Source organism: Nesoenas mayeri, assembly GCF_963082525.1.
Source record: "Nesoenas mayeri genome assembly, chromosome: 5".
Classification (NCBI taxonomy): domain Eukaryota; kingdom Metazoa; phylum Chordata; class Aves; order Columbiformes; family Columbidae; genus Nesoenas; species Nesoenas mayeri.
Genome location: NC_137548.1, coordinates 25946322 through 25969046, shown reverse-complemented (window position 1 = coordinate 25969046; position 22725 = coordinate 25946322). Strand labels below are relative to the sequence as shown.

The 22725-nt window shown below is 43.3% G+C and overlaps 2 protein-coding genes across 7 annotated transcripts in view; one reads left to right on the top strand and one right to left on the bottom strand.

Moving 5' to 3' along the window:
- Nucleotides 1-2578: 2578 nt before the first annotated feature.
- Nucleotides 2579-14438, bottom strand: ALDH6A1 (aldehyde dehydrogenase 6 family member A1). The gene is made up of 12 exons (XM_080345011.1): nt 14347-14438; nt 14083-14145; nt 11923-11997; nt 10112-10273; nt 9449-9527; nt 8595-8897; nt 7815-7936; nt 7376-7565; nt 6504-6685; nt 4901-5080; nt 4630-4728; nt 2579-4186 (listed from the first exon to the last, which is right to left on the bottom strand). Exons 1-12 carry the CDS (start codon nt 14398-14400, stop codon nt 4082-4084), a joined length of 1614 nt encoding a protein of 537 aa, XP_080201137.1. The 5' UTR covers nt 14401-14438; the 3' UTR covers nt 2579-4081.
- Nucleotides 14439-14493: 55 nt separating this feature from the next.
- The window catches only part of LIN52 (lin-52 DREAM MuvB core complex component), a 47916-nt gene continuing 39684 nt past the window's right edge, over nt 14494-22725 (top strand). For all 6 annotated transcript variants that reach the window (XR_013922165.1, XR_013922166.1, XM_080345014.1 and 3 more), the window contains exons 1-5: nt 14494-14804; nt 14919-14993; nt 15100-15137; nt 15554-15620; nt 16624-16707. Coding sequence is in view for 4 of the 6 variants with exons in the window: in XM_080345014.1 (XP_080201140.1) it covers nt 14786-14804; nt 14919-14993; nt 15100-15137; nt 15554-15620; nt 16624-16707 (283 nt within the window). In the remaining 2 variants the exon portion in view is untranslated. The remainder of the gene's footprint in view (nt 14805-14918; nt 14994-15099; nt 15138-15553; nt 15621-16623; nt 16708-22725) is intronic.

Sequence of the window (22725 nt, the reverse complement as noted above, 5' to 3'; positions counted from 1 at the left end):
GTTGAAATAAAAAGGGGAATAAACAGTAGGGTGGAAAACACTAACAGCAGTGAGATGAGACAGGTGCACGATCAGTCAGCATTTGCAGTTTGATCTAAAATGGCATTTCATTAACTGAAAAAGGCAGATATAAGATTTGTAGCTCTCGTACAATTATTTAAAACCATCTGTTTAACAAATGCTGTTGAAAATGCAGATTATCAGGCAATATGTTTGCACCTGAACTAAAAGATTACAGAAGTGTCTAGAACAAGTCTGGGAAAAGTGCAGGGATACCTGCAGTTCTTCAAGGAACAGGTAAGCTTGATGATCAAGACTGCTTTTGGTACAGGAGAAGCTGGAATTTAGAATTTCTAAAGGAAAGATATCATGTGTTTTAATAAGACAATAGAATAGTCAGAATAGCAATACTGATTAGGAGGAAAATGAAGGCATTTTTGAAGTGAATGACTGTAGACAATATTAGAGGCTGTTAATTAGTATTCCATTCCCAAGTGCATGAAAGAGTGCCAATATCTTGATGATGATTTACCTAGAATATTTTACCTTTGCAGCACAGAAAATACTTCTCCCAACCTAACATTCACAGAATCACAGAATCGACTGGGTTGGAAAAGACCTCAGAGATCATCGAGTCCAACCCTTGGTCCAACTCTAGTCTGGTTACTAGATCATGGCACTAAGTGCCATGTTCAACCTCACTTTAAAAACCTCCAGGGATGGCGAGTCCACCACCTCCCTGGGCAGCCATTCCAATGCCTGACCACTCTCTCTGTAAAGAATTTCTTCCTAATATCCAGCCTAAATTTCCCCTGGCAGAGTTTAAGCCCATGCCCCCTTGTCCTATTGCTGACTGCCTGGGAGAAGAGACCAATCCCCACCTGGCTATAACTTCCCTTCAGATAGTTATAGAGAGTGATGAGGTCACCTCTAAGCCTCCTCTTCTCCAGACTAAACAACCCCAGCTCCCTCAGCCTCTCCCCATAGGTCTTGTGCTCAAGTCCCTTCACCAGTCTTGTTGCTCTTCTCTGGACCCACTCCAGCACTTCAATGTCTTTCCTGAACTGAGGGGCCCAGAACTGACCACAATACTCCAGGTGTGGCGTCACCAATGCAGAGTACAGGGGAAGGATCACTTCCCTTGTCCTGCTGACCATGCTATTTTTGATATAGGACAGGATTCCATTGGCCTTCTTGGCCACCTGGGCACACTGTTGGCTCATGTTGAGCTTCCTGTCAATTAGTACCCCCAGGTCCCTTTCTGCCTGACTGCTCTCCAGTCACTCAGCGCCCAGCCTGTAGCGCTGCAAGGGGTTGTTGTGATGACCAAAGTGCAGCACCCGGCACTTGGCCTTATTGAACTTCATCCCATTGGAATCAGCCCACTTTTCCAGTCTATCCAGATCCCTCTGCAGAGCCCTCCTGCCTTCCAGCAGGTTGACGCACCCTCCCAACTTGGTGTCATCAGCAAATTTGCTGATGATGGTCTCAATCTCCTCATCTAAATCGTCAATAAAGATGTTAAACAGGACTGGACCCAACACTGACCCCTGGGGAACACCACTAGTGACTGGCTGCCAGCTGGATGCAGCCCCATTCACCAGCACTCTCTGGGCCGAGCCCTCCAGCCAGTTCTTAACCCAGCGTAGAGTGCACTTGTCCAAGCCATGGGCTAGCAGCTTTTGCAGGAGTATATTATGGGAGACAGTGTCAAAGGCCTTGCTGAAGTCCAGATAGACCACATCCACGGCTTTCCTCTCATCCACCAGGTGAGTCACCTGATCATAAAAGGAGATCAGGTTGGTCAGACAGGACCTGCCCCTCCTAAACCCATCCTGGCTGGGTCTGATCCCTTGTCCATCCTGAAGATGCTGTGTGATTCCATTCAGGATGATCTGCTCCATCACCCTGCCAGGCACCGAGGTCAGGCTGACAGGCCTGTAGTTACCAGGGTCAGCTTTGCAGCCCTTTTTGTGGACTGGGGTAACATTCATTCATTCATTCATTACATAGCAGGCTGAATTATCAGATTCATCACCTTCTGCAACAATCTTTCCACATATTCAGATGTTGCTACCACAGTCTGAGTAAGGCAGCTGTACACTTTGCATGAACAACAGCCACTGCAATTACTGACTCATCTGCACTTTTCATTTTGGAAGTTGTCTTGTTAGCAAAGCTGCAAATTCTAAATCCCCCATATGCTATGCTACTGCTTTGACTATACATTTGAAATCCATCTGAAATATAGTTGTTTTCTTCCTTCTTAAACTATTTTCTTCTTTCCCAAGCCAAGAGTCCAGATAACCCTGTGCAAAGCACTAAGTTTTGCATTAGTGGTTAGATCTCTGTATATATCCATTCCTATAGTTCGATGAAGATTTTCAGTTTGTAATGAAGTCATTTTTGTGAAGCTTAAGAGTTTCTGTAATCAAATGATGTGTATAAGGAAACAGAAACAAAGTTCTCCTTGAATGCTTTATGAGGAAATTGGTACAGAGGACCATGAAATACTGTGAAAGGAAGACGTACACGTGGGTTACAGGACTTGCAGACCCACCTCTGCAAAGAGGGGAATAAAGTCAACATCACACCTATATCATTACAATGTCTCACCAAGGAACAGTCATGTTCTGCAGAATGTATTAGCAGGTTTTTAATTCGTAATCAAATTTCAAGATGAGAATTTTCCTCTAGGGTACAGCAAAGGAAAAAAACCAAGATACAAACATTAGTGAATGCACAGGAATTGCACTAATATATAACTATCAGTTACAAAGAATCTTTACCAGAAGGCAGAATACAAAGTGTTAACATTCAGGTTGTTCAATTAGAACAAGTAATGGTCACAATCATTAGAGCAAATGTTCTTTTCCATGGGTGCTTGCATGAGTTCTCCGCAGATCCATCGTGGCTGCATCATCTTCCACAAACCAGGAATAAAAATATAGGCTCTCCAGCTCCAAATGCACACATTCTTAAAAACAGGGTGTACCAAGTCTTATCTTTCTCTAGTAGTGAGACCTATAATCCCTAGAGAATGTGACTGTGTTTGAGCAAATGTGACAATCAGTCCATCAATTATCACAAGAAATATAGCTATAATCAGTAAAAGAGACTAGCCACAGGCCTGGCTGCTTTGTGATTAAAAAAAAATATGTTCTTTCCTCCTACTGACCCATCTCCTTACTCTCCCTTCCACTCAGAGGCATATGATGAGGTGATTGTGTAAATACATACACATGCTTCTGTTTCTGCTTCCATAGTTTCATTATGCTACAGGACCTGTAGGCACATACCTGTTAGCACAGTGAAAAGGCACTAAACAACTTTCAGGTGTAACAGAATTGACAACAAGCTAGAGAATACAAGATACATGCATGACAGGAACAGAAGTTTTCAAACTGTCAGAGGCACAATGAAAGTCACTGTACCATACGGGAATTTCTTTCATCCTCAGACAAGTAAATATGCTTTCCTAAAAAAACCTTAGAAAGCTATTTCCCAAGTGTTTTGGAAACTGCTCAACAGTTCAAAGACTGACATTTTCAACTCCCAGACTTGCTGTCATCATTTCACATGAAGTCACTTCTATGAGACACCCAATGTGTCCCAGTTATGTCACTCAAAATGAGTACTCATCTTTGAGTAAGGTGAACTCAAAATCTTAACAGGTAAGATAAAGAGGTAAAGAAAACTCTGCTACAAGATGTAGCCAGGAGTGAGTCACTAAGGCTAAAGATATTAAAGTGGAAACCACAGTAATGTGCAAGTTTAGAAGGTCTGAAAGAAAAACAGATTAAGACCAATCTCACTGTCTGTCCTTTCAATTAGATAAAGTTGTTTCATCTAGGATAGGTTGTTGGAGAAAAGTTGAGTTCAGCTAGACAAAAAACACTGACAGCTACAGAAAACCCAGACTCTGTGTTACATGATCCTGCTTAGTTTGCACAGAAATGGAGGTCCTTGAGAAAATGGAGTTTTCTATTCATTCCCAAGGAAATGCTGAGAGTCAGGACAAAGCTGGGACGTGCAGCATAGAAGGACAAGGGCACCAGGGACAGCATCTGCAAAGGCTGATTTAGTTTCCCATAGTTGGCATAACCACAGCAGGTTTGGTAACTGTAGCATCTTCCTCTTTCCATTGAGAAATGATGGTTTTCAGCTGTGTGTAGAACTGCACTCCCTGGAGGAAAGGAGACACACAGGGATCAGATGTTTGGCCTTACGAATTCTTCAGGTCTGCACTAGTGGTGTTTCAAACAGTTTCTGCATTATCTACAGGGGGTTGAGTTTTCCTCTGTGGGAACAACTGCTGTCAACCTGTTCTCTTTACCAGTTCCCCAAAGATTCTGGTTCTGTGAGAAACCTTGTTATTTAGTTTTTATTTCCTTTTAAAATCTCCTAAAAAATACTTGTTTTTTTACATCTGAAAAGAAAAAAAAAAAAAAGTTGGATATTGTAACATGCATTGTGGTGGCTGTGATCACCGGCTGGTCTTCAGTTTCCCAGTTGAGATGGCTTCAAAGCTTCTTTACTAATGAGGTCTGACAACCATTTCCACATTGCCATTTATAATGTGATTTATCACTATTTGATCCAGTAGGTAGCTCTGAATCAGTAAGTTACCTGTTTGCCATAGAAATTGGTGTCTCCTCTGAAAGAAGCACGAGAGCCAGTGAAAGAGAACATAGGCAGAGGTACTGGGATTGGAACGTTGACACCCACCTAAAGCAAAGGAAAGCTGACATTAATCACAAGAACTGGCAGATTGCAGAGCACTCTCAAAAATCTACTACATTTTGATTCCTTAAGTCTGAGGCTGGGTACTGCTGCCTGAGTAGTCACTACAACTGGCTGGCTAGGAGTACTAATAGCAACAATTCTAGCTTGAACATACCTGCCCCACATCTACCAAGTGAGAATATTTCCGAGCTGTGGCTCCATTGGACGTGAAGATTGCCGTTCCATTTCCATAGGGGTTACTGTTCACCAACTCAATGGCATCATCCAAACTGTCTGCTTTCAGAACTACTAAGACGGGCCCAAAGATTTCTTCCTTATAGCAAGTCATGTTTGGCTGCCAAAACAAACAGCAGAAAAAGCAGCTTGTATATAAGATATAATAAACAGGATATAATAAAAATATCCTAGTAAAGAGGATATAATAAACATATATGCTACTAATACTCAGGATATTCCTAGGATCAGCCATGGTACTGCATTGCCATAGGCCATCCTTCAGTCCTCCTCACCTTTTCACCATCTCCCACACCCTGCTATCTATCTAGTTCACCCAAGAGGGCATCACTTCTCATCTTCAGAGCCCTTTCTGCTTTCACTGCCTGCCTAGCCTCCCTTACAGGTCTACTCTGACCAAAGCTGATCAAGACTGGGTTTAATTCAGGATAGTTTACTTCAGTTCTTGTCAACAAAGTGGCTAGAACCTGCTATCCTGTCCAACTCAGTGTCCAGGATTTATGTCTGATAATTAGCAACATATGACAAATACCAAAACACCAGTTAGAGAGTATTTCAATCACAAATAGCTAATGCGGTAAACTACAAAACATTCATTTGAGAAGTTGTAAGTTTTATGTGGGTTACTATATTACTAACCACTGTACAAGAAAACTAAAACACAAAGTCTCAGTGTAACTTTTACCTTTGAATACCTAACAATGCTTTATGACACATCACAGGAAAGTGAAGTATTTTAAGATGTTTAATGAAAATAAGGCAAGAAAATTATGAGACAGATTAAAAGCCTGAATTACAGAATAGTATAAAAATCAATAAAATCCTAAGAATAAAAAAGCACAATAGCAGAACTATCAAGATTGCTTTGCTGTCATGGAATCATTCACCAGAAGGCCCACGAGGAACTGAATACTTTAATATTAAGGAAACTGTAGTAGCTAATTGTGTCTTGTAGAGAATATTCCCCCACAGTAGTGTCCACCTGTTGCACACCATGCATTATACTGAGTGGCTGACTCAACAAAGTTGCAAATATATTCAACAACAAAGAGATTTTAGACCTTATATTATTCCCGTTAAGACTTCCACAAACATTTGTTTCTGCAAGTCCTTAAATTGCAAGCTGCAGGAATGTATAACGGAGGACGGAAAATTGCAAGTTTGGCTGTTCACCTTACTCTTCCTTAGGCATCTGCTGCTGCCCATTACTACAGATAGTACACTTTGCTCGATGGACATTAAGTTTAACACAGCACAAACTGCCCATATCTTCTTTAAGTTGGTTGCAATGCATTCAAGTTAAGATCGTTAACCTCATTCAGAGTATGTCGCACTACTGCAAATTCTTTTATCACCTCCACAACAGCACTGCAATAAGCACTTCACTGGAATTGTGCAAGGGAAGGCTGAGCCATTTATGGGCTTTCTGCTTGGTGAATATTGATTACTGACTGATTTGGGGAACCCATTTTTCCATCGACTTTGCAATACACACTATCAAGCACTGGTTTTGGTCATCTTACCTTGACATTGGCAAGGATTGTTGGCCCAACAAAATTGCCATTTTCATAGCCCTTCACTTTGACATTACGTCCATCCAGAAGAAGGCTGGCACCTTCTTTTACTCCTGTCTCAATCAGATGGCAAACCCGTTCCTTAGCTTGGGGACTGATTAGCGGCCCTAAATCTGCTCCAGGCTGGTCTCCTGTGAAGAGGCAGAGACGCCAAGTTTTTAAACCAGACAGCTTCCTCTTCACAGCCATCATGGAGATAACTACACTGACAGGAAAATATCTGAAAATCCTAATGCGTCTGAGGCAAAGAACAAAGATTTGAGACATTAATGAACAGAACTGACAGCCTGAAACTCTTATAATCCACAAATAAGAGAAGTGGTAAACATAATTTTAGATCCCCATGAAGCCAAAATTCAACAACAGATACTTCTCATCAAGGAATTTTTTCCCCTTTGCAGGAATTTATTGAACATAAACAAAAGATAATTCTCCTACAACTAATAACAGTCTAGTTTTCCCAAAGTACCTGTTTCCATTTTTCCTTTTTATGGCATGCTTACTACAAAGTGGAAAGGTATAAGTGAGGCTGCTATATAAACGGTAGGTTTGAGTTAAACATAAGACAACCTCAAAGCTCCAGTTAAAACAAGACCAATCCATTAAATCTTGCATCACAGTCATACTGCCAAGCCTCCCTACAAATTCCTAACTCCAAGTCTAGCGCAATCCAGACAATCTGCAAGCTCCTACCCCTACACATCAAACCTAGGCTGCTAATAGCTCCAAGGGACACCCTTTAGTATGGCAAATACATCAACCTAAAAGGCTACAGTTATACAGAAGTCAAGTACCTTGGAAGACTTTACCACAGTCTGTACCTGCATTTACACGTAGATTTTTGGCTCTGTCCACAAGCTCTGGCAGCCATTTCTGAGCTTCTCCCACTAAAATTGCTGTAGACAGGGCCATGCAGCGTTGGCCAGCTGCTCCAAAAGCAGCTCCAACCAGCTGGTTCAAGGTGTTCTCTTTATTGGCATCAGGCATCACAACACCATGGTTCTTGGCTCCCTGAAATACAACACGTACACAGTCTCCCATTATTAATCACCCCAGCCCAGTTCTTCTCTAGCTCTCTGGCAATACCTTCATGTAGTAGCTATGACTCTGCTACCAACAGGCTGGCATGAAGGGCAGCCTCGTCACTTAACTATCAGTGGCAAAGTCAGCTTCTGCTGCCGAGTGCCTTGGTCTCTCTTAACATTCACAGGAGACAGAGGCAGTCTGTGTGCTGAAGCGTGCTCCATTCAGAGGCATTACCATGTTGGCCTGGACTCTCTTGCCATTCCGGGATCCTCTCTCATAGATGTACTCGCCAGCCTGATTAGATCCCACAAAGCTGATTGCTCTGATATCCGGATGGTCACAAATGAAATTCACAGCTTCAAATAGGAAATAATACATTATAACTGTGGTGCACAAATGCTTCCCTCTGTTCCCATCCCCACAGTGCTAAATTTATGTATCTTTCTTACTGGAATTCTTGCCTCTGTTTCCTATATCTGAGTTCCCCCACTGCCTGTCTATGCATCTCTCCAGTAATTTCTCAGCACGTATACTCCTGACCTCATCCTCATATACCTGGCTCTCTGCCATCTCTTCATGCTTTGGGCATCTCTCAAGGTGCCTGAGCAATGCTGAAGCCAAGTTACTGTTGTCTATTTGTATCCTCATGTTCTGAACCTACTTCTGTGCTGTGAAAATATGATGCTAGGAGCTAGAATACTGGCATCCACTGCATATTCAGTGAGGCATTTAATACTTGTTTAGGCTTCCTTGGGAAACCAAGATGATTTATCTACTTACATGCCTTGGGAAATTTGCCTCTAGCCCCCAAAATTTGGTCCACTAAATTCCTGAAAAATTTGGTGCAAGATGGCAAAGAACCTCCCAGTTAGCTCCCTTCACCTCCATCAAGAGGCCTAAGCATTTGTCCAAACCTATCTAACAGCAGCAGTATCAGACTCTCCAAATGGCACCTCCACTGTACATACAGCACAACACACACTCCAGCCATGTCCCAACAACTTCTACTAATACCTTCATGTTGTCCATGGATGATATTCAGGGTCCCATCAGGGGCACCAGCATCCTGAAACAGCTTGGCAAGGAACATGAGTGCTCCTGGTACACGCTCTGACGGTTTCATCAAGAAGGTGTTTCCACAAACCATAGCCATGGGGAACATCCAAAGAGGGATCATGGCTGGGAAATTGAACGGTGCAATTCCAGCACACACGCCCAGAGGCAGACGGTAGGTGTAAGTGTCCATGTCTTTAGTGATGGAGGGCATGGTCTCTCCCAGTATGAGGGATGTCACACTGCAAGCATGTTCAACCACCTCTGCAGCAGAAAGGGCAATATGCCACTGGATGATCTGTTAATAATTAGTACCCAAACTCCCTTCTTACCACGGCCTTGACCCAAGTCTTTCTTCCAGCCTCTTTTCCCACAAATTAAAACTCATTGTGCTACAGAAAATCCCTTTGCTCTGCCAAGCAAGCTAATTGTGAATGGATTCTCTCTTGAGTGCGTTATATGTCATTGTGATAGAAGCACAGACAACAGCCCCAGTAAAAGAAGCACAGGGAGAGTATTATTGTGCCACCTGGGACTCAACCTTAGACATCTGAGCACAAGCAAGAAATTCTTATCCCTTCAGAGCAATTTGTAGGAACTCATAGGAATAGGAAGGATCTAACAATATGGAAGTGATTTAAGGAAACTCTGTCTAAGGGAACAGTTTGAGTTACAATTGTGCCTTTCCTTTCAATAGGAGGTTATGAAGGGAGCTACGTGTACAGACTCCCAGAGCAATCAGTTGCTCAGGAGACCTCCTCACTTCCTATGGGTTCTCAAAGCCCCTTTTTTAACAGGAGGAGCCAGCAGCTTACGGAGGCCTCGGAATACATCTCCCTCAGCATCAGCCAGGGTCTTTCCTTGTTCAAAGGTGATGAGTTTTGAAATTTCTTTCTGCAAATGGAAAACATTAAGTTTATTAATATTAGAAAAGTGCCTGTCCATGAAATACAGTGCAGGAATAAGATAGTTTAACAGAGAGCTGAACATCTCAGTGAACACTCTGAGCAGAACCTGCAAAAGTCTACACTGACTGACTTGCTCCTCGTTGACAAGAAGCCAATAAGCCACACAGGTGACATTTTAGAAAAAAATACAACCGTGGGTTGCCTTGTACTCGATAGCTTTTAGGTGTCATGCCACACATACATCAAAAAAGCAATCAGGGAAATCCAAAGACATACTTCTCACTTGTCTTTATCAACTCATACATTCTCCATCAAGGCTGAAAATTCCTCTGTGGTCTTTTGGTAAAGGGACAAATACAGAACAATATTCCCTAAGAAGCACTGCCTCTCTGTTCCCATTTGATGGAAAGTGCTTTGCTACAACTCTTGAGGACAGTGTCTCTGTTGGCTCCTCAATCACGGCAACAATGCCTCATCACAAACTCTAAACCCCGAGCCCCTCAGTTTAATTGCTAAAGTCAACTGCAACGCATTAAGCAACAGCCATCACACACAGCCGTGGTGTCTCACCAGATTGTCTTTGATGAGTTGTTGATAACGCAGGAAGATCTGCTGGCGACTCAAAACAGATGTTTCTGACCAGTTCCAAAATGCCTTTTTGCAAGAAGCCACAGCTGCCTCCATCTCACTGGTTGTGGCTTTTGGTACACGGCTAACCACTTCATTTGTGGCCTGAAGGAAAAAACAAACCATCAAAACTCAATATTTTCCATCTGTCCTGCCAACCATTCAACAGTTGTTTCACACCACACACCTAATATCCTTGTTCTACAAGGAGCTGTACTTCTGAGAGGAGAGCACAAAAGAGACTCCTTCGATGGCGCACACAAAAGGCCTGGGCTACAACTGGAATAGTTCTGAAAACCTGCACTCTACACATCTCAAGTTAGGCACCCAGAAAGCTACAAATGCAGTGCTGATTTCCAAGTTGGAGTTGAAGTGACTTGTCTGTCTCAAGGCTTCTAGACAGTATAAGGCAAAGGTTCTGTGGACTGCGGTCTTTTCCCTCTGCATCATCTTGGCTCATCTGCTGTCCCTCTTGCACATTAAATGAGGCAAGGTTCCTTTGGAAGAAGCAGTACATGACCCTGCAGTTGGCACTGATGTTAGCTTACCGAGACCACTAAGCCAAAGTAAAGTTTTCACAAGCAAACTTAGTTCTATAGTATTTTAACTTTAAAAGCTTGTCTTTGGCAGTTTAACCTCCTTCTAATGCACTCTTAAAAATTAAGTCTGCTTTGACATGATAAAATGATCAGGACCACCTCTAAGAGAGAAACTACTCAAAGCAAGAGAAAGAAAATTAAACAAGAACATTGGTTGCCACATAAAGACCAAATGAGCTTCATGAACTAGCACACTGTTCTAATCACTTCCACAAAGCAAATAAAAATAGGGCTTTACAGAGAAAAGCTTCAGAAACTGCTGTCCAAATGCTTACCTTACTACTGGGGTCAGAACTGACTGCAACCTCATTTCCATTTGTCTTTTGTGGAGGATTCAGACAAGTACAAGTGTTACTAATCTAAGATTACTTTGCACTGCATAGCATCCAGACTCTAAATTCACTGTGAATACTGTGGCTCACAGACAAAAGCTCTTTGAAGGGAGAGGAGCTTCAGTGGTCAGGATTTTTTTACCTTGGTCTGAAAGTGAAGGCAGTGGCAGTCTCTGTCAGGACTTCACATTCATAGAATCACAGAATTGTTTGAGTTGGAAGGGACCTTCAAAGTTCATCTAGTCCAACTCCCCTGCAATGAGCAGGGACATCTTCAACCAGATCAGGTTGCTCAGAGCCCCATCCACCCTGGCCTTCAATGTCTCCAGAGATGGGGCATCTACCACCTCTCCGGGCAACCTGCACCAGTGTTTCACCGCTCTCATTGTAAAAAGTCTATCCTGAATTTCCTTTCCTTTAGTTTAAAACCATTACCACTTGTCCTGATTCAGCTGGCATCAAATCACACCTGGTTGATTTCACATAGAAGGTTAAAGAAACCCTTCAGAAATTTGACATGTTAATCACAGAGCCTTTCTATGAGCAAAAGAAAATTGCAAGCAGAGTTTCAGCTTCCTTTCTGGAGACCGGGTTTTTGCAACACAGGGAAGATAAAGGAGATCATAACTTTCCTAAGACTGGCACTTCATGTGAAAAGGAAATTGAGAAGCAATTACACAGTGCTAAATCCATCTTAAGCTCCAAGTATAAACCTTTCTTAAGAAACGTATATACTTTCCCCATTTGCCAAATGCTGGAACAGAGGCACAGAACCTTGTTGCATAGTGATCGCTAACAGATAAGCGGAGCCCATTTAACTTACCGGGTTGTGGATATCAATCCATTCAGTAGTTTTGGACTCAACAAACTTCCCATCAATGAAGAGTTTGGTTGTTGGCTGTGGAAGACAAAACACCGGACAGTGAGTAGTGATCTTTGTCTCAAGGTGCCTACACACCAGTGTGCCCCATTACACGCAAGCCTTCATCATTTACCACTATGCTGCCCACTAGAGAGTCTAGATCCAGTATTAACAGGCATAAAGTTGGACTTCCCCTGCATCCCACTTGGTCGTGCAACTAAGAGCGAGGAACTGTGCTGGCAAACAGCACAGAAAACAGAACCTTCCACCTCAGATGCCAAGGAAAGAAAAAGAGCGTTTGGAATAAGGTGTTCAGGTAAATGTAGGACAGAGAGTAAAGCAGAGGTGGAAGCTGTAACTAGCACTGGATAGGCAACAAAACCCTATCATGCAGGAAAACTGTATATGTATAAAGAATATAAATTAAGAAACTAGAAACTGGGAGCTGAGAGTAGGGGGATAAGGGGAGAAAACTAGGAGAAAGCAAGAACCAGTTAATTACACCACAAAACAGTGGCTTGGGGAGAATAGATAAGAGGAAGGGGAAACAGATCTACTGTGTGAAGAGAAATGAGACAGATCAACAGAACTGGGATATAAACCCAAATATACCAGGGAACTCTGTGAATAGACTAGGATGTGGAATTATGAGAGGCAGATGAGTATTGGGATGCTATCCAAGGTGTAATGAAGGGAAACAGAACAGAGCAGGATCCAGGAACATAAATGGTGTTGGCTGGACAAGTAGTGACAGTGAAAAATAAATTAGAGTGAAAAAAAGTGAACAGCAATGAGTTGGGACAAGCTCAGAAAGCTGGGATGAGAAATATAAAGTAAGACTGTTAATGGATAAGCAAGACCTAGCGATTTGGGAGGTAACGCCAGGTGAGGCTCAAAACTAAAAAGTTGCAGATGATTATGTAGCTGGAATTACACTTGGGAGAGGCAGAAGTCTGTACCTATGAAAACAGAGTCCTCTCTAGAATCTGGAAGGAAGCACAGAAAATCTGAGATCTGAGTCCTTTGACTGAGTTTTCTGACTGTAGGAAAAGGTCTTCTAGTGCTGGTCTGAAGAATGATAAACTCCTACTGCTATCAGTCACTCAGACCAAGTGACACGTATCTGCAGTGGACCTACAAGCTCCAGTGCTTTATGACCCATGCAGACTTCAGTGCAATAGAATTTATGTTTCATCAAATTGCTTTAAAATGATAGCTAGAAAATTGCACATATAACAAAAAATATTTCAAGCAAGGCAGGAAATGCTGAATTAAGATTGATCACACTTTTTTTCCATAAGATCACCACTTTTTTTCTCAGTAGAGAATGAGCCTGCCGTGGGAACAAGGACTGTAATAAAGGAGACTATTTGAAGAATCACAATTTAGCTGTTCAGAACTTGCAGAGTGTACAGTCACAGATACCGGAAGAAAAAAAGACACTTTAACAGTCAAAGTTGTTAGATACTGTCCAAAGGAAATCAGATCCTCTCTCTGCCATAAACAGCTGATATGAGATCATGGCACACATCTTGAAACAATCTTCTTTCACACCTTACCGTTAGGCGTATAATCTATATTAATTTTCACTAATCTTATCGAAGAGATACTATACATGGTAAAAGAAATCTAAAAATCAGGAAAAAATGGCTGGTGCGTATGTAGTACAACGCGTGCTACACAAGGAACACGCAGAAAATAAACCAGGACGCCACTAACTGAACTCCCACGGCGCCCTGGGCGCACCCGCAGCGCTCGCTACGAGCAGTGACGGGGGCGATGCCCCGAGCGGCTGCAGCGCGGAGGGGCTGCCCAAGCGGGCGCTTCTTTGCTCCGTAGTCAAACCAACCTGACATTGCACTTCTATCCCTTCCCTCCCGCTGCCCTCCGTGCGCGGGCAGTGCCGGAGGTTTGTTCCTGAAGCGCCAGCCGGGAGCCACGGGCAGGGCCAGGGAGCTGCAGAAACCAGCTCACAGGAGAAGCCCTGAGAGAAGTGTCCGGCCGGCTGCGGGGGGTGGCGGCGGCGCCTTCCCCCGCCCGCAGCGCCTCCTCAGCCCGGGCCGAGCCTCCCCACAGGCCCCGCGGCCTCCGCCAGGTCCGCTCCGCGGGACGGGCACTTACCACCGAGGAGGAGAAGGACGCGGCGGCTGAGGCGATCCAGGAGGTGCCGGCTCTCCACGGCAGCTGGACGGGAGGGAAAGCACAAACCAGCCTGGTTCCTCAGGGCTGCCGACTGCCCCCACTCGCCCCCACCGCGGCCCCATCGGCTACTCCCCGCTCGGGACCGGCCCACGCACGAGGCCCCGGGGCCAGGTGGGCCGCGACCCCCCTCCCCCTCCGCCCCGAGCCGCGGGACCCGCCGCGGGGCCGGCGCCGCCGCCTCACCCTCAGCGCCACGCGCCGCCCGCCCCAGGCGCCGCGCGCCACAGCCGTCGCCATCCCGGCCGAGGGTCGCTGCTTCGCGGCCCCCGACGGCGCCACCGCCCACCCGGAGCACCGCCCCCGCGCGCTGATTGGCCTCTCGCTCACCGGCCTCTCCCGCTTCGCGCCCCCTCTGGCGGGGCCCTCGCGGCCCGTAGCCAATCGCCGTCAGCAAGCCCTTCCGATCCCGCCTTCCGCCCCTACCGCCCCCCGTGCCGGGCTGTGGATTGGCCGCGAGAGCTCAGCCGCCCGCTGGCCGCCAGAGCCCGGATTGGCCGAGCACCGCCCAGCGGCGACGCCTCCTGGCGGTCGCGGCGAGAGCGACACGTGGAGTTCGGGGGTGGTTGTTTTTCCCTCGGTCGGGCTCGGCCGCGGTCACGACGCGTCACGTGAGGCGGGCAAGATGGCGGCTCCCGCGGACGGTAAGGCGCGGGGGATGGCGGCGCCGTCGTCCCGCTCCCGGTCCCGCCGGCTGGGCCCGGGCGGTGCCTCGCCCCCTCCCCCCCCTCCCCCCCCTCATCCTCTTCCTCTTGCAGGCGCCGACCTGGAGGCATCGCTGTTGAGCTTCGAGAAGCTGGACCGCGCCTCCCCGGACCTGTGGCCCGAGCAGCGTAAGTCCGGCGCGCCCGCGGCCCTGTCCGCTGGGGCCGGGGACCGGGCCGGGGGGCTGCGGGCAGAGGCGCTGACCCGCCGCTGCCCTTCGTTTTGTCTCCGCAGTGCCCGGCGTCGCCGAGTTCGCCGCTTCCTTCAAAAGCGTGAGTGAGCACCCGTGCGGCTTCGCGGCTCTGGTCTGTCAGCGTAACTCGGTTGTAGCTTCAGGATGGGGTAGCATCATCCTTTCAGCTTTATTATCTCCGTATATATATATATTTTTATACCTTATTCAATTTACTATAAATAAGAATAACATCTGGGAAGACATAACAGATTTAAAACTTTAGGAAATCTCACTTTTCGTACTGACTTTGGCTTCCAGGTGGTAGTGTGCTGATTTTAACTCTGGGCCAGAGAGAGCTAGAAAACAAGGTTAAACGTAAAAATATTTTGACAGAGCACCAGGAAAGCTCTTATTTTTTGCTGTCAATGTAACTAGTTTTCAATATGAGGTCAGACTGCAATGTATAATTCTAAAAATGCACTTATCTGAGCTTGAACTTTTCTTTCAAAACAGCCTATTACAAGTTCTCCTCCCAAATGGATGGCTGAACTGGAAAATGATGATATCGACATGTTAAAGGGTGCGTATGGACATTGTGGGCAGGAAGTAACATTGCCAGAGCACATGGGAATTCAGTACTTTCTTAAGAGGCTTAAACCACTTGTTCTTTAAATGTTCTAGAGGTGGCCCTGTGGCTTCAGGTCTCTAGCACTCACGTTTCCAGAATATCTAGCTCAGGAGTCTCTTGTTAATGATATATATTTCTCACTGATCCAGTTATCTGTAAGAGAATATCCAGATGTCAGTGGCGGGCTGATTTTTCAGAGCAAGCAGTTGAAGCAGTGTAATGTTACATATATTTCACTTACCTCACTTATCAGTCTCTCACTGCCTAAGTATAGTGGGTGTCTTCTATATTTTAAGAAGTGTCGTGAATTTTTTGGTGGGCCTCAGCTAAGCGAACTTGGTGAGCAGCTTAGACTTGTTGATTGACGTGTTCAGAGATGCTCTATGCATGTGTCTTCACTTACAGATCCCAGATCTCTAATCGAGCAGTAAAGCTGTGTGAGCAAGCTACAGAAGGGCTAGCTAATATGTAGATTTGTTGCATGTTATAGCTATTAGTTTGCAGTAAACATCCTTGAGCGGGCTGTCTCTCATGTGAATTTCAGATAAGCTGTTCCAAAGTGAAAGTGGAAGAAATTAACTTTGACTTGCTGCAAGAAATGTGCTTAAACACACATTATTAGTATGCAGTAAGTCCATTCTCTTGCATACTCTTTTGTAGCTTGCTCACATAGCAATGTGAATTTACAAGAACTTCCAAAGTACGGGGCAAGTTGCTCATTGCAGTGGTGGCAGATTACAGTATGAACCGGATCTGTGGCTTTTTCAGTAGAGAAAGCTGGTCTTTTCTTAGTGTATTAAGATCAGGGGTGGTATCAGCTTGAATTTTGAACTCTGTTCACTGGAAATAAATCTTGTCAGAAGTGACTTGAAAGTGCTCTGTGAAGCAGTAAACTGGTAAACTGTCACTAGAGGGATACAGACTTTTCTTCACACTTCACACTTTTCTCTCTTAGAGCTGGGGAGCCTCACTACAGCCAACCTGATGGAAAAAGTCCGTGGCCTGCAGAACCTGGCTTACCAGCTGGGACTGGATGAATGTAAGTGCTGTATGCAGACCTGACAGACCACACTGCAGATCTTTCCACTGAAATGTGTGCTCATGGTACATTTGTAGCTGGAAGAATGTGTTGGCAAGTGTCTCACAGTAATAGTGACAGACAAAAGAGGATGAGAGAGTGAGGTAACATCTCTAACTTACAGCCTACCTGTATGGGAGAAACAGCAGAAATAACAAGAGGTCCCATGACAGCCTGGTATTGTCTAGTGGCACAGAGACTTCTGTTCCTGACTTAATGTTGCCTTAGATAAATCAGGTCACTTTGCTTAATTTCCCACTCAGATACAAAATCTATTTCTCAGAATATTTGTGGCAGTACTTCAGTCAAACTTCATGCGCTGCCTCCACAGTGAAACTTTCACTTGTGCATTGGGTTGTCCTATCCTTAGTGTTTGTATTATTTTCTGCTTCTGGAGCTGTTTTTTGGGGTTTCATTTGTTTGGTTTTTTTGTTTTTTTTCTACACTCAATTGTGTCAGGAGGTGATGTTATTGAGTACTAAAGCTGACCTTCATCCTGCTTACAAACAGCAAATTTTTATCAGTTTTTTGAAGAAGGACCTGATTAAATCTTCACATTCAGGACTTTGTTGTTAACAGATTGATCCAGCTTTGAGGATTTCAAGAATATTGTGTTTCTTTTAAATGCCACCTCTATGTATGGACACATTGAATTTTTTTCTGCTTAAGTTGGTTCTAGCATAGACCTTAGTTGGAGGTACTCTTGTGCTACACAGAGCACTAAAAGTTTTAAAACTTAGGGGTCTTTTACCTTCCTTTCAGTCAATAACAAAAAGCAGTAATAAACCTTTGTAGTCTTCCTGACTGTAAATCTAGGATATCCTAATGACGCCTCATTAACGAATCATTTAGCCTATTTTAACACACTCCCTGCAAGCTTATGTTACTTTCAGTGCTGACATCTGTTAAGACTGTGAAAAGCATTTAGTGGTGTAGAAGTATAACAATCTAAAACTGATGCAAAGATTGGCTGATGATTTGCTTTCTCAGTTAAGTTGTATGCTTAAATGTCAGACAGCTTTGTCCTGCTAATGGAGCTTAAGCAGAGCCTGAGTTACATTGATGCTAACAAGGTGGTGGTTTCCTTAGCAATATTTGTTGCATGCATTTCCATTTATTTTCTTCCATTTATTTATAAATACAGAAAGAAGACAAAGTGAGCAAACAAATGAAATATGAGGTTATAACCTTTAGTCTGTAGTAACTCAAATATTGAATTTTCAAGCTGTATGAAAGCTCTCCATGTTTGTAACTTCTTCTCACTAAAGTCTATTTTCCTTTAGGCTATATTACACTCTTGCTTTGTGTGTTGTATATTTACCATAGAAAACTTTCACAGAAAATTACATATGGAGTTTGAACACAGCTTCTCAGGATTGTTTTTCCCAATACTGTCTTTAAGTTCTTTTCTCTTACAGACTTAAGTGAGAGAACAGGAAGAAAAATCCAAAAGATCTCTTAATTAAAGTTAAGGGTCTTGTGGTTTTGGTCCAGGGATATTTGATATGATTATATCTCTATGTATTGAAATTTAATAGTCCCATTTTGACTTGACTATCGATTGAAACTGGCTGTCAAAACTAGGCTTGAAACCACCTCTGACAATTCTCCTTTAGGTGGCAGTGTGAGGCTTCACAGAGAAGTCTTGCTGCTTTTGTATTCAGTCATGATTTGAAGTTCTTCTTCCCAAGATTGTTTTTTGTGACATTTGCTGTTCTGAATGTGTGCTGTGGTTTTTGTTTTCTTGGAGGTTCTTTTGCATTATTTTCAAACGTTTTATATGTATTGAGTGTGAGAAACAATTCTGTTGCATTGTGTTAGCAAATTTTCCTTCTAATTCTCCTCTTCTACATTTCATCTCAAATCCTTTCTAGTTTTTAAAGACTTGTGTTTTCATCCAAGTTATTGGTAAAATGCTGTGCAGGACCAGAGTGATTCCTGCAGCATTCCATGACAAATGTATCCATTGAGTTACTTTGTAGTTATGTTGTGAGGGCTGTTATTGAACCAGTTCACAGCACACTTCATGTTGATTTTGTATTAGAATTCATTAGGCAAAGTGACATGTGGGACAAGGTGCCTTTTGAAAAATGTATTCATCAAGGTGCTATTGCAACACTAAAATTGAAATCTGAGGAACTGATTTGAGATTAAGTTTGATAAATTCATAATTACTAAATTACATGCCTTGTTTCTTAAATTCATATGAACTGTCTTACTATTTTGTCTATATAAGCGGGCTTTCCTGACAAATTTAAAACAAATGTATTGAATGCTTTGCCCATCTTCAGTGCTTTCATCTAGGAACAGCTGAATACTATTTTCTGGATTCCACGTACTTATTATATATAATTCCTGCTGTCCCTAACTTTTTGGCCATGGATTTCTCAGTTCCTCTTTTTGTTGCTTGCTTCGCACAGGTTTCTATTATTTACAGCTTTCTCTCCTCTCTTTCCCATATGGTTACCTGTACTTTCTGTACGCTTGGCTATTTTGTTGAATGAATGCCCTGTGTCTTCTGTGAATCAAATTGCATTGTTAACATATAACTCAGGTTTTCTTTCCAACTTGTTTGGTACCTGGTTTGATTTACAGCTGTCCTCCACTTTTAAAAGTAGCCAGTTTTACAGTCACTGCTATTTCACTTGTCTGCACTTTAAGCTACATTTTCTTATGTGATTTAAATGATTATATCTTAATTAGTGCAGAGTTCTGTGGAAGTTTTTCTTTATCAAGTGAAACTGAATAGGCTTGTCCTCCTTGGTTTGTAACAGTGAGTTCAAGAAACAGTTGACTAGAAACTTGAGAACTGACTTTTACTGTTAGAGGTCTGAGATAGACTGACTGTCATTCAGGCTGCAGTAATGCTGCCGGAGCTTCCTCTGATATTCTGTGTGGGCACTCGAGGAGTCAGGGTTCTTACCCTCTGTCGTGATTTCTGTGCAGTGTAGCATGGACCTGATTAGGCTGCAGTAGCTTGATCTGCTAACGCATCAGTCTCTGAGTGTGTGGGACGACAACGTCAAAGGAGACCTTTGACAAATGAAATGGTTAATGCTATTTTTTATAAAGCCAGTTTCCCTCTTCCTTATCTGGGGTTCAGTTATTTCTTAATGAATAAGGTAACTGGTGATCTGTCCAGCCATGTTTCCAATTTTTCTAGCTTCAGTAGTACCTAATACAGTTAGTTCCTACTCAGACAAGTTGCTTATTTTTTGTGTTGTTTTACCTTTGTAGTTTAAAAAGACTTCTGTTTGACATTTCTTTTAACCAAATGGGTAAGTGAGCATCTTGCTTTTTAAAAATACATTTCTGACTGCTGGCTGCATGATCTCCTGTACTTCCATTTCTGGTTTACTAAGATGCAGACCATTAAGCTGCCAATAAAAGATGGGTTTTCTTCCATAAATCAGAATTTCTTATTTGCACCATTTAATTTGCTGATGACTTGCACTGAAGATCTTTCTTGTGGATCAGAAAGGATCTCTAAGGTGACCATGGGGAATGCTCTCCTTCTAGCATGCTAATAGGTGGATTCTTGCTCACTCACATCTGTTCCTTGCAGAATATTCTTCCATTAGCACAGAATTCACCTAAAGGATAGCCTTCCTTGAATGAAGCAGGATGTTTGTAGCATGAACCAATGATTTAATTATTTTTTTCCAATTCTGCTCTTAAAGGATGGGCTATCCTTATGGCTCTGGTTTGTGTTTTTATTCTTTGCTACAAGGTGGTTCAGGAGTTTTCCAGTAGCTTCCAGGCTCAGGAACTGGTATCACTAATGAAATCTTTGAAAAATAAATTGTTTTTCAGCACCTCTTCTGAGGTTTTAGCTTGTGTTTCCTTGCCTCCTTTTTAAGCTGTGTAAAATTCTACCTTGCCCTCTTGCTTGTTACTGCTCTTCTCTTTTTGCTTCAGTTCTCTCATTAGAGCTGCTGTTTTGCTTCTGTTAAGAGTTTTTATTGGTTAGAATACATTGAAAATATTTTTACTATTCAAAATCCTGCTTTATGTGGATTTTGCTTTCCCTGTTAATGTGAGTATTGTAAGGGTGGGAGGAAGAACGGGGCTCAGGGAACACACCTACTTCTAACAGCTCATGTAGTTATGGTGACTTTGGGAGACATGGTATCACTGCTGAACGTGAGCTGCAGCCGGTCAGTGAGTCTCTTCTCTCCTGTTGGCAGAAATCTGGGGGCAGAGGGGGGGGGAAGGTATAGGCATATTGCCTTGTTGTGGGTTTTTCAGCCACTTTCCTTGGAGCAGGGTAGTGAACACTGCAGAATGAAGAGACCACAGCTGATGTGGCAAGCAAGAGGCAGGTTGTTCTTATCTGGGAACCTTGTCACAGATCCCGACTCAATGCTTGTGCCCACAAAGCGAGTTTCAAAGCCGTTTGTGTAAATAACTGTGAATTTAGATATGCAGCTCTGGTTTTTCAATGTGTGACCCATTACAGCTTCCAGAGCAACTGTGTCAAAGTTGACTTTAGAAGATTTTTAAAGTCTTGGCTTCATGAGGTAGCAGCTCTGGGAAGTGCATACATTACTAGTACACAAACTTAACTTGGTGTTTTTTATTATCCTCGGTTGCAGTTATTGTTAAAGATCTGCCCTCTCATCCTTTTGAATATACATGTACAGAGAGGTATATCTGAGAACTACATACATGGAGAAAAAGATGTTTTCCTTAAAAAAAAAAAAAAAAAAAAAAAATAGAAAGTGAGTTCACTCCCCCTAAGCTCTGCCAAACTTTGGGACAAACCTATGTGTAAATATAACACGTAGGATGGGGAAGCAGGAAAAGCACCATGTCACTGAAGATATGTGGTTGTCCAGGGACGTTCTGAAGTCCCTGCTGTTACTTTCCTGTGAATCTCTGATGTTTTTCAGATGACACCTGCTATACTGGTTCAGAAGTCCTACCTGGTATCACAGCCATGTTTATAAAATCTGATGCCAGAGAGATTATCTGGCTCCTGTGCTATCACAATATAGCTTTGGTGATATTGCCAATTGAAGACTTCCTGAAAAAGCTCTTCTTTTAAAGGCCTGATATGTTTGTGGAGGTAGTGGTGCTTTTGTGCAGTATCTGCCTTAAGTATTAGAAAATGTGGGATAACTGACCCCACAGGTGTGAATACCATTTATGATTTTCCCGTCAGTGCTTTTTGCTAATCTGCTTTCTTACGCTAGATTAATTTTTTATTTGGAATTGAAGGTGGTTTGTGCTTTTCCTCCTGTAAAGTTAGGAATGTAAGAATGACTCTGTTATCCGATATCAAATCCTCACACTCTTTCAAGAGCAATAAGACATTTACTGAACATGCTCAACTAAGTCTCCCTACTTCTAGTCCCTCATTGTTTTGTGTGCCCTGACTTGCACTGGATTTTAGCAACTTTGCACCTGTTTTCTTTGTAACGCTGATTTATTTTCTGTATGTGTTCAAGCAAATGAAATACCAAGGGTGCAGTGGAAGAGCTATTTGATGCTAGCAATCAAGGGCTTGAGAATCAGACCTGCATGACCTGGGAGATGTCAGGTGAACAGCAGAAAGTTGACCATCTTGTAGCACCACAGACTGAAAAAGGAAAAGTCAGGGTTTAGTCAGTCAGTGATAGTTTTCCTTGATATTAAGCATGAGTAGATGACTTGGAGTTTTTAGGCTGGAGACAACTGGTGCAGTATGTGACAAAGATCTGTAAAACTGATTAATGCAGAGAAGGTGTGAATAGGGAATGAATCTCCACTGTTTCTTGTAGGACAGGAGCCAGAGAGAATAAAATAGTGTGTCAGGACAGACACGAGGAGATACTTGTGCTGTGTGGTAAAGTCAGAACTCATTGCTGCTGAAGGTTGGGGGCACAGAGTTTATCTCACTGAGTAAATGAGACAAATTATTGGAAAATAAATCCATTGAGACTGTCTGACCACAGAGAAGTCACGAGTGGCTTGGAAATCTTGGAGATGCAGAAGCTG

Bases quoted from the DNA above. Each gene is read 5' to 3' on its own strand.
- ALDH6A1 (XM_080345011.1), bottom strand. From the start codon at position 14,400: ATGGCGACGGCTGTGGCGCGCGGCGCCTGGGGCGGGCGGCGCGTGGCG. The intron at 4,729-4,900 runs GTATGTTCAAGC...CCTTTGCTTTAG, and splicing joins ACTTGGTAGATGTGGGGCAG to GTGGGTGTCAACGTTCCAAT. The intron at 4,187-4,629 runs GTAACTTACTGA...CCTTTCCTCCAG, and splicing joins CCAATTTCTATGGCAAACAG to GGAGTGCAGTTCTACACACA.